Below are 12137 nucleotides of genomic sequence, written 5' to 3' on the forward strand. Positions count from 1 at the left end.
CACTCGGCAGCTGGCACACGTCTGACGACCTCCTGGAGGAGGGCGACCGCAGCGATACACGAGGCTGTGCCCGTTGTCCTGGGCGCACCCGAACAAGGCCTTGGGAAGGGCAGCGCGCCCCCCAACGTGAGCACAACTGCTTTAGAAACTTGGCATATTTTACCAACTCCCCCTCCTTCTCTCCCTCTCTCCTCCAGGCATAAAGGTTGATAGGAACAAACAGATATAATAATAAATGCAAAGCTTTCCTACCTCCCCGGTAGGGGTGGCGAGATGTAGCCAATGTTCACTATGCTGGCTTCCTGGAAAGGTATTTCCCAGTCTCAGAATTTGGGGATCGGGTGGTTAGGGGAGGCAATGGTGGGAGTGGACGAAGATTGGGGGCTTGTTTTGAGGCTGCATTTGCTTAATATGCTCCTGGCTTTTGTTTCTATTGTGTGTTTACTTGGGGTGAGGGGGCCTCGGGGTGCAACATCTTGTGGGGAGAAGCTGCTTTGGCGGGGCAAGCCCTGTTTTTCTTAAATTGTATACTAGTCAGAAAAATAACGTGTTCTAAAGATGCCGAATTTTTAAATTTATTTTTACTGCTTTTGGGGGGGGGGGAGTTGTAGTTGATGGATAGCTTAAGCTCCTAAGCCCCCACCCCCCATTATTAATAATCAGAATCCTTGGAAGTCTCCCGCCGCCTCGCCCTTCTGACCGCCCAGATTTCATCAAGCCCCGGGAAGGCTCCACAAGGTCCAGAGGAACTGAGCCATTTTCTGGCTCGTCGAAGACAAATCCACCCGGCGGGGGAGGGGGGCAACTCGTGGGAGGCCCCAACTCACCGGAAGGGTGCCCTGGGAGGCGAACCTGGGGTTTACTTCGAAGAGCTCGCCTCGAGGTGCAGGTGATGGGAGAATGGGGCGGGGGTTGATTAAAAAATGTTCTTCCTTTCTTAAAAAGAGGAGGGGGAAGAGCAGACTTTAAATTCTTTTGCAAACATTCATGCCTAAGGAAGGGCTGGAACAGGCAGCCCCGGCCGCCGGAACCGGTCGGACAGGTAGCGAGCTTGTTGACACCGTTATGTTGCAGGGCGCATGCTCACTCCCAAGTTTCCTGGTGCCTTTTCTATTCCACCTTATGAAACTTTTTCCCCGGCGTGGTCTCACTCGCGATTTAAGGCATAGGTGTCGCCCAGCCGGGAGGCTGGGAGTCGCCAGGCGTGCGGGGGAGAGGCCTGGGCCGCGCCGCGGCGGGGGGTGGAGGAAGAGGGCAGGCGAGGCGGGAAGGTGGGCTCTGGCCGCCGGGAGCCGGGGACGGAGCCGCCGCCGTCGCCCCTAGCGGGGAGCAGCCGGGAGGAGGGGGCCGCGGTCGGGAGAGGGGACCCCACCATGCCCAAAGTCTTCCTGGTGAAGAGGAGGAGCCTGGGGGTCTCGGTACGCAGCTGGGATGAACTCCCGGATGAGAAAAGGGCAGACACCTACATCCCAGGTGAGCGCGCGCGGGGGCCGGGCCTGGGCTCTGGGCTCCCGGGGTGGGGGAAGGGGTGGCGGGTCTTCTCCGCTCATCGGCAGGGGCGGGCTCCCCACTTCATCCCCTCTTCCGGGGGGCACACGGGGGTCTTCTAGGCGAGGGAGGGCGGGCAATGAGGGACTGGGATGCCCGGGACTCTGGGCGCCCCCTTCCCCCTAGTGGGAGCCTCTAATTGCCCGGCGGCAGGACCGTTGGCTGCAGCGCGGGCCGAGGTGGCCCAGGAAAGGGATTGAAAGCCAGCAGGGGCTACCCCCAATCTCACGTCCTCATGGGGGTGCACAAAGGCCCGCCAACCCTTCTGGGGCTAGCTGGGGAGAGGTCAGACCCGCCTCCCCCGCCCAGAGAGGAAACTTGGCGCGCAGGGTCCTCCGCCGCGCGTGGCCACCTGGTTCCTCGTGGGCGCCAGGGCTGGGACCGGGAAGAGGCCCCCAGCACTCCAAGCTAGCCGTAGGGGTCGATCCGGGGCTTACTCGCCCACCCCCGCGACGTTGCCCACTTGGCGAGGTGCCCAGGTCCGGGGCGGGGCGGCGGCAGCACCGCCCGCAGGTCAAACTGCCGCGGGCGTACGGGCTGACGCCGAGTGTGTATGTCGGGGCGCGGCCCCTCCCTCCGCAGTGGGCCTGGGCCGCCTGCTCCACGACCCTCCCGAGGACTGCCGCAGCGACGGCGGCAGCAGCAGCGGCAGCGGCAGCAGCAGCGCGGGGGAGCCTGGAGGAGCCGAGAGCAGCTCGTCCCCGCACGCCCCCGAGCGCGAAACCCCCGAGCCCGGCGACGCCGAGGGCCCCGATGGACACCTGGCGGCCAAGCAGCGCCCGGTCGCCAGATCGAAAATCAAGGTACTGTGTCGACTCTGCCCCCGCCGCCACCTGCACCACGCCCTGGCGTCGGGCTCCCGGGGCCGGCGCCCCTCCCTGCCGCGCCCGCCCGCGCAACCCGGCACCCGCGCCCCGAGCGCGCCCGCCGCGCAGCTCCTGCACCTGCCCCTGGGCGGCGGCCAGGGCGCCTCGGCGCGTACTCCTGCCTGCAGGGTAGCTGCTGCGCAGGGGCGGCGGGTTCCCAGAGTGGGCTCTGTCCACCCGGTGGCCCCGCCTGATGCCGAGTGCTGCCTCTGGAACTGCGGAAAAGGCACTGGCATCGCTGCCTTCCGCCAGCAGCCCATTCTGTGCGCCAGGCCTGTAGAATAACGAAGGCCGTCGGAGTTCCCGAGGTCAGAAAGGAAGCCCCCGCGCTCTCAGAAATTTCACCCTCTGAAACGCAGTTCCTGGCGCCGCGGTTCTGAGAGTTCACCCCCCATGCTTATGTCCTGGATATGGGCGGCAGCTTGACATATAGTGGGCCTCTCCCAACACGAGCGGTTCCCAGTGTCTGTTAGACAGGAGACTTGTGTACGGCACTTTAGATCTGTCATCTTTCCAGTCTTGAATTAAGTTGATGGGTAAAAGGGTTCAACTACCGATTTCTCGAGCGCCCTTACCCCAGTGGATTGGAGTGTTTGCTCCCATCTATGGTCGCTTTTCAGGGCCCCCTCGAACATTGTGGACGCCCACCTGCGCTTTCGGGCAGAACTTCCATGATGGTCTGCCCAAAGGTATCAGCTACCCACCAAGATTTAGGAATCCCATTCCACTGACTCAGCCAGCTGGAGCTAGTGGGTGGCGGTTTATGATCACTTGACCCCACTTTCTAGCCTGGTGAGCCGCAGTGCGACGCTGTGCACCCCCAGATCCCCGGTATAGGTGGTAATTCCAGGGTTCTCCGGTGCCCTCCCGCCACCCAGACCGGGAGTAGAGGGTGGGGAGGGAGAGCCTGGGCTTTGCTGTGGATTGAGAAAGCAATCCTCTTTTTCCTGGGAGAGGCCACCCCTCCCCTATGCACATTGCATATTCCCAGGGTTTGACTCCGGGGTGGGCTGAAGCGCATTTGGTTATGAATTGAGGTTTGAGGCTTCAGCTGGGATCCAAAGGAAAGACCTCTTTAAAAAAGAAGTGCCGATACTGTGCGGTCCGGTAGCCTAGCGGTAAGTGTGAGGGTGACGTTCAAAGTCAACTGGCCTGAGGCTCTTCTGGGCCAGGTGGGGTTAAATGGGAGGGAACAATTTGCCTGAGGCTGGTAGCTCTGCCCTTCGGGAAATTCTACAAAGTGCCCCACTTGCATATTTATCACCAGGCTGAAAGGACAATTGCAACGTTGTTTTGGGAGCCTCTGCAGCTAGTTTGCCCCTCTGTCCCCCAATTGCCCAAATTCCCCTGGAGAGAAAGTGACAGATTCTCATCCAGTCTCTTAACCAACATTTTAGGCAATCTTTTCTGCCTCAGGCACACAGGGCCGTTGGAATCCTGGATTAAAGGAAGACGTAAACCAATCTGATTTCCTAGATTAGTTGCCTGTTCTCTGGGGGAAGTGGGGCAGAGAGGCACAATTCACTCCTGAACCATTAAAAGTCTTCTTTCCATAGTTTCCAGGGGAGTTTTTATTTACTGGGGATGTTTAGCTTCCTTCTTTCTGCCTCTACCCTCAAAAAGGAGACATTTTGGTGTTAATATGCGCCAAGCCTCCAGAATTATCATCAGCCGTGGCATTGGCAGTTTTCAAATGACTGAACGAATTGCCTGTATAATTATAAAGTTCTTTCCAAGGCATGCTGAACTCACAGAGTTTCTATAAGAATTAGTTTCTTTTCTTTCTTTTCTTTTCTTTTTCTTTTTTTTTGAGACAGAGTTTCGCTCTTGTTGTCCAGGCTGGAATGCAATGGCTCGATCTCAGCTCACTGCAACCTCTGCCTCCCGGGTTCGAGTGATTCTCCTGCCTCAGCCTTCCAAGTAGCTGGGATTACAGGCATGTGCCACCACCGCCTGCTAATTTTGTAATTTTAGTAGAGATGGGGCTTCTCCGTGTTGGTCAGGCTGGTCTTGAACTCCCGACCTCATGTGATCCACCCACCTCGGCCTCCCAAAGTGCTGGGATTACAGGCGTGAGCCACCGTGTCCAGCCAAGAATTTGTTTCTTAGGCAGTGGGCTCCCGGGACCACAAGAAAGGCAGGTTTGAGCCATTGCCTGGCACAGAGAGGCAACACTCTGCCCATCTAACACCTGGGGTGTGCAAGGCAGCGGGAGGTAAAAATGCTCCCAACCTGGTGTTCCTTCCAGAATCATCTGGTAGTAGCTGTTATTAAGCATGTAAGCGCTGGCTTTGTCACTTCTTAGCTGTGTGACCTTGAGCAAGTGGCTCACCCTCTGGGCCTCAGTTTCCTTATCTGTAAGATGATAATAATGATACCTACTTGATAGCATTGTGAGGATAAATGAGTGGAGGGTAGAACATGGTTTGTGTCCAATAACCGTATATAGTATTTGGGTTAATAGGGAGACACAAACATTATTAACTCTGCTGCAGGACCGTGAACGTGAAACCAGAATTCCAAGCAAAGATGTGACCAGTTTGAGTGGGGAAGGTGTCCTGATGTGGATTTGAAAGCCGGGGAGAAGGGAGGGGGTGGGCCTGAGGGCAGTGTGGGCTGAGTCCCGCAGCTGGAGCATAGAAAGGATGAAGCTGTGGTGGCTGAAGATAGGAAACAGGGCTTGCTGGGGTCCGGGAGAGAGTTGGCGGTAAAGAGCTAGAAATGTAACCAGGACAGGGTGAGATGGTGAAGGGGCCAAGCCAAGAAGTGTGGGCGCTCCTGCTGGGCAGAGGAGAAGCTCTGGATGATGTCAGAAGGAAAATCCCAATCGTGTTCCTCTTTTTTTTTTTGAGAGAGAGTCTCGCTCTGTCGCCCAGAGCTGGAGCACAGTGGCACAATCTCAGCTCACTGCAAACTCCGCCTCCTGGGTTCAAGCAATTCTCCTGCCTCAGCCTCCCGATTAGCTGGGATTACAGGCACCTACCCCAAAGCCTGGCTAATTTTTGTATTTTTAATAGAGACGGAGTTTCGCCATGTTTTCCGGGCTGGTCTTGAACTCCTGACCTCAGGTGATCCGCCCACCTTGGCCTCCCAAAGTGCTGGAATTACAGGTGTGAACCATCACACCCGGCCGGCCAGTCGGGCCCCTCTTAAAGGCTGTGGTCATGGATACATTATCTCCTCTGGGCCTGAGTTCCTTGATCTGTAAAGTGGAGGACTCAAACAATCAGCCTCCTACAAGAGTTGCATAGATTAAATGAGATAGTGAGTGTAAAGTGTTTAGCTTTCTGCGTATGTGTAAACTGCCCAAGAGGAAGTTAGCTGACAGTGACATACAGCAAGTTTTAATGCCCAACATTTTGTTGGCTGCAGTAAGGACACGGATCGTGTTGATGGGTGGATCTGGAAAAGGAGTCCGAGGCGCAGGTTAAGAAATGTGGCTGGCCTTTCCCAGCCCATCTGCCTTTTGACGGTGTGCCTCAGGGCAGATTGTGAAATTGTCTCTTTACTACTGAGAATTCTGTAATTTGCCAAACAAATAGGGGTGAGAAGATGACTTACATTCCACAGAGTGTGCACGGCAGGTCCCTTTTGTGCTGGATCCATCTGCCGGTCTCCAGCTGCCGGGTGGAGAAACCCAGGAAATACTAATCACCATTGTCCTGTGGAGGCTTATTAGAAACGAAGTAACTCTGAAGTTAACCCAGTTGACTGATAGTATTCATTCGTGATTCTCTGGCTGGTAGGACCCAGGTCCCAGTATGGAGTACCAAGGGAATTTGTCCTCTCACCCTGTCCTATTCTGTTCTTTCTTTTTGCCTTCTTCCATGGGTTCTTCAAAATAAAGTAAGTTTAGATTCTTTCAAAAGTATTCTTGGCCTTTTACTCAGCTCTCTAACGAGTCTTGTAGTGGTGCAGATGTGTTTATGGAGTAGTCCCCATACCCCCATCACTTTGTATTATTTAGAATCTCAAAGGCGCAGCGGTGCGTATCTGCCACCCAGCCCCAACAGCCCCATGGCCATTCCTGCCCAGGCACACCCCCACCCCTTGCCCCACACATGATTTTGAAGCAAATCTAGGACATCATACCATTTCAACTGCAAATCATTCAGAATGTGCGTTTAGTGGATAAAAACCAAAATTCATGATCACACCCACATTACCAATTGTGTTCACATTACTAATTGTCTCATAAATTCTTACTTTTCCCCTCTAGTTTGCTTAATCAGGTCCACATAATGTCTACACGTTGTAATTGATTGGCATGTCTTTTGAGCCTCTTTTAATTTCATACATTTTCCCTCCATCAAGTTAATTGTTGAAGAAATGGGTGATTTGTTTTGCAGAGTTCCCAACAGTCTGGATTTTGCTGAGCACATCACCATGTGCCTAACATTCCTCAGTCCCCTAGGTTTTCTCTAAACGAGTAGTTGGATCTGCAGCTGCAGCATCCAGTATCACATGTGACTATCACAGCCGTAGTCAATTAAGAATGAACAATTAGACCAGGTGCCGTGGTTCATGCCTATAATCCCAGCACTTTGGGAGGCCGAGGCAGGTGGATCACCTGAGGTCAGGAGTTCGAGACCAGCCTGGCCAACATGGTGAAACCCTGACTCTATTAAATAAATACAAAAAAAAATTAATGGGGCTTGTCCCTGTAATTCCAGCTACTCGGGATGCTGAGGCAGGAGAATTGCTTGAACCCGGAAGGCAGAGGTTGCAGTGAGCCAAGATTGCACCACTGCACTCCAGCCTGGACAACAGAGCCAGACCCCATCTCAAAATAACAATTAAGTTCCTCATTTCCACGAGTGACATTTTAAGTGCTCAGTAGCCACGTGTGACTAGTGGCCAATGTACTGGACAGTAGAGAATATAATTTTTCTGTCACCACAGAAAGTTCTATTGGACAATGCAACTCTCCCCACTTGGTCAGCTCTATTCTATTTCAGCTAGAATATGTCACAGTGGGAGGCATCTGTCTTCATCAGAGGCACTGAATATTTGGTTATCTCTCTTTTTCTGATGTTAGCAGTTGATGCTCAGGACCTAAATATTTTGGCTTATTAGGTGTTCTAAAACAGCAGTAATCTAATTCTGTCCTCTGTTTATTAACTGATGTATTTCTATAGAGACACACTTTGCCTCATCTACTGCTTGGTTTCCCAGTGGCACAGTTCATTTATGAAAGGCAGAATAATGCTGGATTCACTTTATTTACCTTTATAAATGAAGATAATCAGTCGTTAACCAGAATTCTCCATTGATGGCTAATTAGTTCTTTCTTTTCTTTCTCTGTCTTTATTTTTCCTTCTGAGACAGGGCCTTACTATGTTGTCCAGGCTGGTCTCAAACTCCTGGGCAGAAGCGATCCTCCTGTCTCAGCCTCCCAAAGTGCTAGGACTGTAGGCACACGCCACTGAGCCTGGCTCTCAATCTGTTATTTCATTCATTTTGTTGTGAATTATGGATTTAAGCCATTTTTAAAAACCAATTCATTTGATATTTGGAAGGGAATATAAGCGCCATCTCTGACTCCTTTCCTCCTATTTTTTGTCTCCCAAGACAGCCTTGAATACTCCTCCTGCTGTCCCCATTGTAACCTGCTGCCCATTTTCTTGGCTGCACATTTGGCCAACGGACTTCTCTTTTCCACTCTAGACCCATTAGAGCCAGGGAACACTTCCTACTGGGCTCGCACTCCCCAGCAACCAGTGCAGTAGTGCCTGGGTCACAGAAGGACATAAGTCAACATAGAACAAGAATATAGGGGGGGGAAGAAGTCAACAGTCCCTAGACATGAGTGATAGCATTTGAAGGAAAACGTAGAAAGCAGGAAGAAAAGGGATACTGGAAAAATGCTTGGAATGGATTTTTGATGAAGGTTAAATTAATTAAAAGGGGGAAAAGGAGGAATATGAGAACAATGTGTATTAATTACCTGGTTTTAAACTTGAATATAGATGAAGTAGGTTTTTATTGTTGGAAAGGACTACATAGGCTTAGTTATGAACATCAGAATCCACTATAGCTAGTTTAAGCAGAGAAAGGTATTAAATGGACTAAAGAAAGAGCAAGCTGAGCTCTTACGAATGACTCAGAGCCACAGAGCAGAACTGGGGCCACCTAGGAGCTGCGGCTGCTGCCCAATCAGGAAGCTGCCACCTCGACGGCTGCCATTGCAGAGTGTAAAACACTTGCCTCTTGCCTGTCTCTGCCCAGTTAACTCGGGGCTGAATTCAGATCTCCTGGTAGTGCATGTAATTGGTAGAACCCAAGTTACTTCCCAAATCCTCATGGCAAAGGAGTCAGGGAAGTGTAGTTTTCACTTCTCTAGCTTCTGCAGTACAGGAAGGCCCACCAAAAGGAGTTGGGATAGATACTGAGTCCTTCCACAGGATCGACTACAGGAATCTTTAAAGCATGTATGGCCCCAAATCTCCTTACTTTCAGGGTGAGAAAAATTAAGTCCAGCAAGTTTTTGTTGAGTTCCTCAAAGTTGTTAGTGGCAAAACTCAACCCAAGGATCTTTAACTTTTCAGCATTGTTCCATTGCATTATGGGACAACCGCACTGTCCAGTATGTCAGCCGTAGTCAACATGTGGCTTTGATGCTTTAGCCCTTAGTGTTGATAGTCTGACATTAAGGACTCATGATGACATGAGACAAACAATGGGGTTCATGCCCCCTCCTCCTGCCCCACAGACCTGTGGGCCTGTCCTGAGGGAACTGTAGGCACAAGTTTTGCAGATGACAACCACATTCAAAATTCTCAGGGTGGGCCACTACAAGTCATGTGGCCGTGGGCAAGTCATTTCTCTTTGGGCCTCAGTTTCTTCTTTGGGTTTATAAAGATATATATTCCCTTCATCTTCTCTGCATTTGAGAAGGCTCTCCATCCTACCATGTAGGGGAGTTGTGAAGTCTAAGGAAACGGTACATAGGACCAGGAGGGGAATCTGAATGCCAAACGAATTGGGGAAATATGCTTAGCACGCTTTTAGCATTCAAGCATCGCCACGTGTCGGTGGAAATCTTGTCCAAATGGCCACCAGAAGGTAGCCTTGGACTCAGAATGTCCTCCTACAGGAAACAGGACCATTAACTAAATGAACTTGTCTGCTAGAAACATCAACAGAAAATAAAGGTTGTTCTTTTCTTTGTCGTTGTTTTCACCTTTCGAAGTTTGACAGGTGAATGATCTGAGCCAGCTTTGAAGTTGGTCAGAGGGCCAGCTGAAGGCCCTGCCTCCCTGGATGCTCCTGCAGTTTTCAGCAGTGCAGAGACAATGATTGGTTTGTTTTGCCGCCGAGTCCTGTTTTCTAGAAGAACTTGAGGAGAATTTTACACATTTTTTGAAATGAAAGCTGAGATCCTGCAGAAATCAGGACAGTGCTCAGAAAAGCGCCAGGCCATGGGGTTGGAGAGCTGTTCATTCTCTCTTCATCTTCGTGACCTGAATTAATTTCAAGACCTATGTCATTTTCCTCCCTCTATGGTAGTTTCCCTACCTCATTAATAAGCCTTTTACAAAGTGTTAATTTTGGATTAAGGGTGAGACAATTAAGCTTTGCCAGAAGGTAGCATGGTGTAAAAACCACCCCTGGCAGGCCGGGAGCAGTACCCTATAATTAAATATATTAATAATTTCTGTATTAAAACATATGAATATTGACATTAAATGGGATAAAGTCTGCAAATATTTTTACATCAGCTCAGGTCAGATTTCACTGTCACTGGAGATAGGAGAGAATGTTGGTTGTCAGAGCTTTTTGTCATACATTTTATTTTATTTATTTTATTTTTTGAGACAGGGTCTCTCTCTGTCACTCGGGCTGGAGTGCAGTGGTGCTCTCTCGGCTCAAGCAACCTTCCCACCTCAGCCTCCTGAGTAGCTGGGATTACAGGTGTGCGCCACCACGCCCAGCTAATTTTCGTATTTTGGTAGAGTCCGGGTTTCACCATGTTGGCCAGGCTGATCTTGAACTCCTGACCTCAAGTGATCCTCCTGCCTCCACCTCTCAAAGTGCTGGGTTTACAGGCATGAGCCACTATACCCAGCTGTTTTTCAGAGCTTTTCTCAAAGTGCTGGGTTTACAGGCACGAGCCACTACACCCAGCTGTTTTTCAGAGCTTTTTGAATTACAGAGTTGCAGATGAAGGACTGGGGGCTAGTGGCTCCCTTTTTAGTTTAGGTTTTTTTGTTTTTTTGTTTTTAGTTCCCCTTTTCTTCCATCAAAGAGAGAAAAATTCAAAAGCAAATTGAGAAACATATTTTTTTGTTTTATTTTTTTGAGACAGAGTCTTGCTCTATGGCTGAGGCTGGAATGCAGTGGCATGATCTCGGCTCACTGCAACCTCTGCCTCCTGGGTTCAAGTGATTCTCATGCCTCAACCTCCTGAGTAGTTGGGACTATAGGCATGCACCACCACACCCAGCTAATTTTTGTATTTTTAGTAGAGACAGAGTTTCACCATGTTGGCCAGGCTGGTCTCGAACTCCTGAACTTAAGTGATCCACCTGCCTCAGCCTCCCAAAGTGCTGGGATTACAGGCATGAGCCACCATGCCTGGCCGAGAAACAAGAAATTTTGACCAATTACCTTTTGTTTAGGACCACAGGATTTTGGAGTTGGTCTAACTATAATGGGACTTACAAAGTACCAGGTCCTTTTTAAGTAGCTTTTAAAATTTAATTTCTTCATTTCTTTTTCTTTTTTTTTTTTTTTTTTTTTGAGATGGAGTCTCACTCTGTCGCCGGGGCTGGAGTAAAATGGCACAGCCTCTGCTCACTGCAACCTGCACCTCCCGGGTTCAAGCGATTCTCCTGTCTCAGCCTCCCGAGTAGTTGGGATTACAGGTGCCTACCACCATGCCTGGCTAATTTTTGTATTTTTAGTAGAGATGGGTTTTGCCATGTTGGTCAGGCTGGTCTTGAACTCCTGACCTCAGATGATCCACCCGACTTGGCCTCCCAAAGTACTGGGATTATAGGCATGAGCCACTGTGCTCTGCCAATTTCTTCATTTATTTCTACGAGGTAATTATTATTATTATTATTGTTATATTTATTTATTTTGAGACAGAGTTTTGGTCTTGTTGCCCAGGCTGGAGTGCAACGACATGGTCTCAGCTCACTGCAACCTCCACCTCCCGGGTTCAAATGATTCTCTTGTCTCAGCCTCCCGAGTAGCTGGGATTACAGGCGCATGCCACCACGCCCGGCTAATTTTTGTATTTTTGGTAGAGACGGGGTTTCATCATATTGGTCAGACTGGTCTTGAACTCCTGACCTCAGGTGATCCACCCACCTCGGCCTCCCAAAGTGCTGGGGTTACAGGCATAAACCACCTCACCCAGCCACAGAAATATTATTATTCACATTTTACAGGTGATGAAATTAAGGCTTAGAGAAGTTAGGTAACTTGCCTACAACTAAGTTAGGTAACTTGCCACAAACTAAGTGGTGGGGCAGGAATTGAAGGAATTTAGGAAACTGGAAAACAGACCCTGCTCTTATCTTCTTATACTGCTGAAGAGATCATCTAATATAATTTTATTGTTTTACATGTGGGGAAATTGTGACATAGTAATGTTAAATGACATTCCATATCACACCCCTAGCCAGATCTAGGGTTTTTTTCAATCCTTCAGATTTATTGTCTCTCTGTTCCACTATTGTTTTGTAACTAACATGACTAAGATGTAATTAAGTT

The 12137-nt window shown here is 50.1% G+C and overlaps 1 protein-coding gene across 3 annotated transcripts in view; it reads left to right on the plus strand.

Annotated features, from left to right (window-relative positions):
* The first annotated feature begins 853 nt into the window (after positions 1-853).
* OVOL2 (ovo like zinc finger 2) overlaps positions 854-12137 on the plus strand; it is a 34112-nt gene continuing 22828 nt past the window's right edge. The window contains exons 1-2 of one of the 3 annotated variants that reach the window (XM_077951156.1): positions 854-1473; positions 2131-2351. In XM_077951156.1, the coding sequence (XP_077807282.1) occupies positions 1374-1473; positions 2131-2351 (321 nt within the window). In that variant the 5' untranslated portion in view covers positions 854-1373. The remainder of the gene's footprint in view (positions 1474-2130; positions 2352-12137) is intronic. The other 2 variants (XM_077951158.1, XM_077951157.1) reach the window with 2 other exon arrangements.

The sequence above is a fragment of the Macaca mulatta genome, chromosome 10 (assembly GCF_049350105.2).
Source record: "Macaca mulatta isolate MMU2019108-1 chromosome 10, T2T-MMU8v2.0, whole genome shotgun sequence".
In the NCBI taxonomy this organism is placed as follows: Eukaryota; Metazoa; Chordata; class Mammalia; order Primates; family Cercopithecidae; genus Macaca; species Macaca mulatta.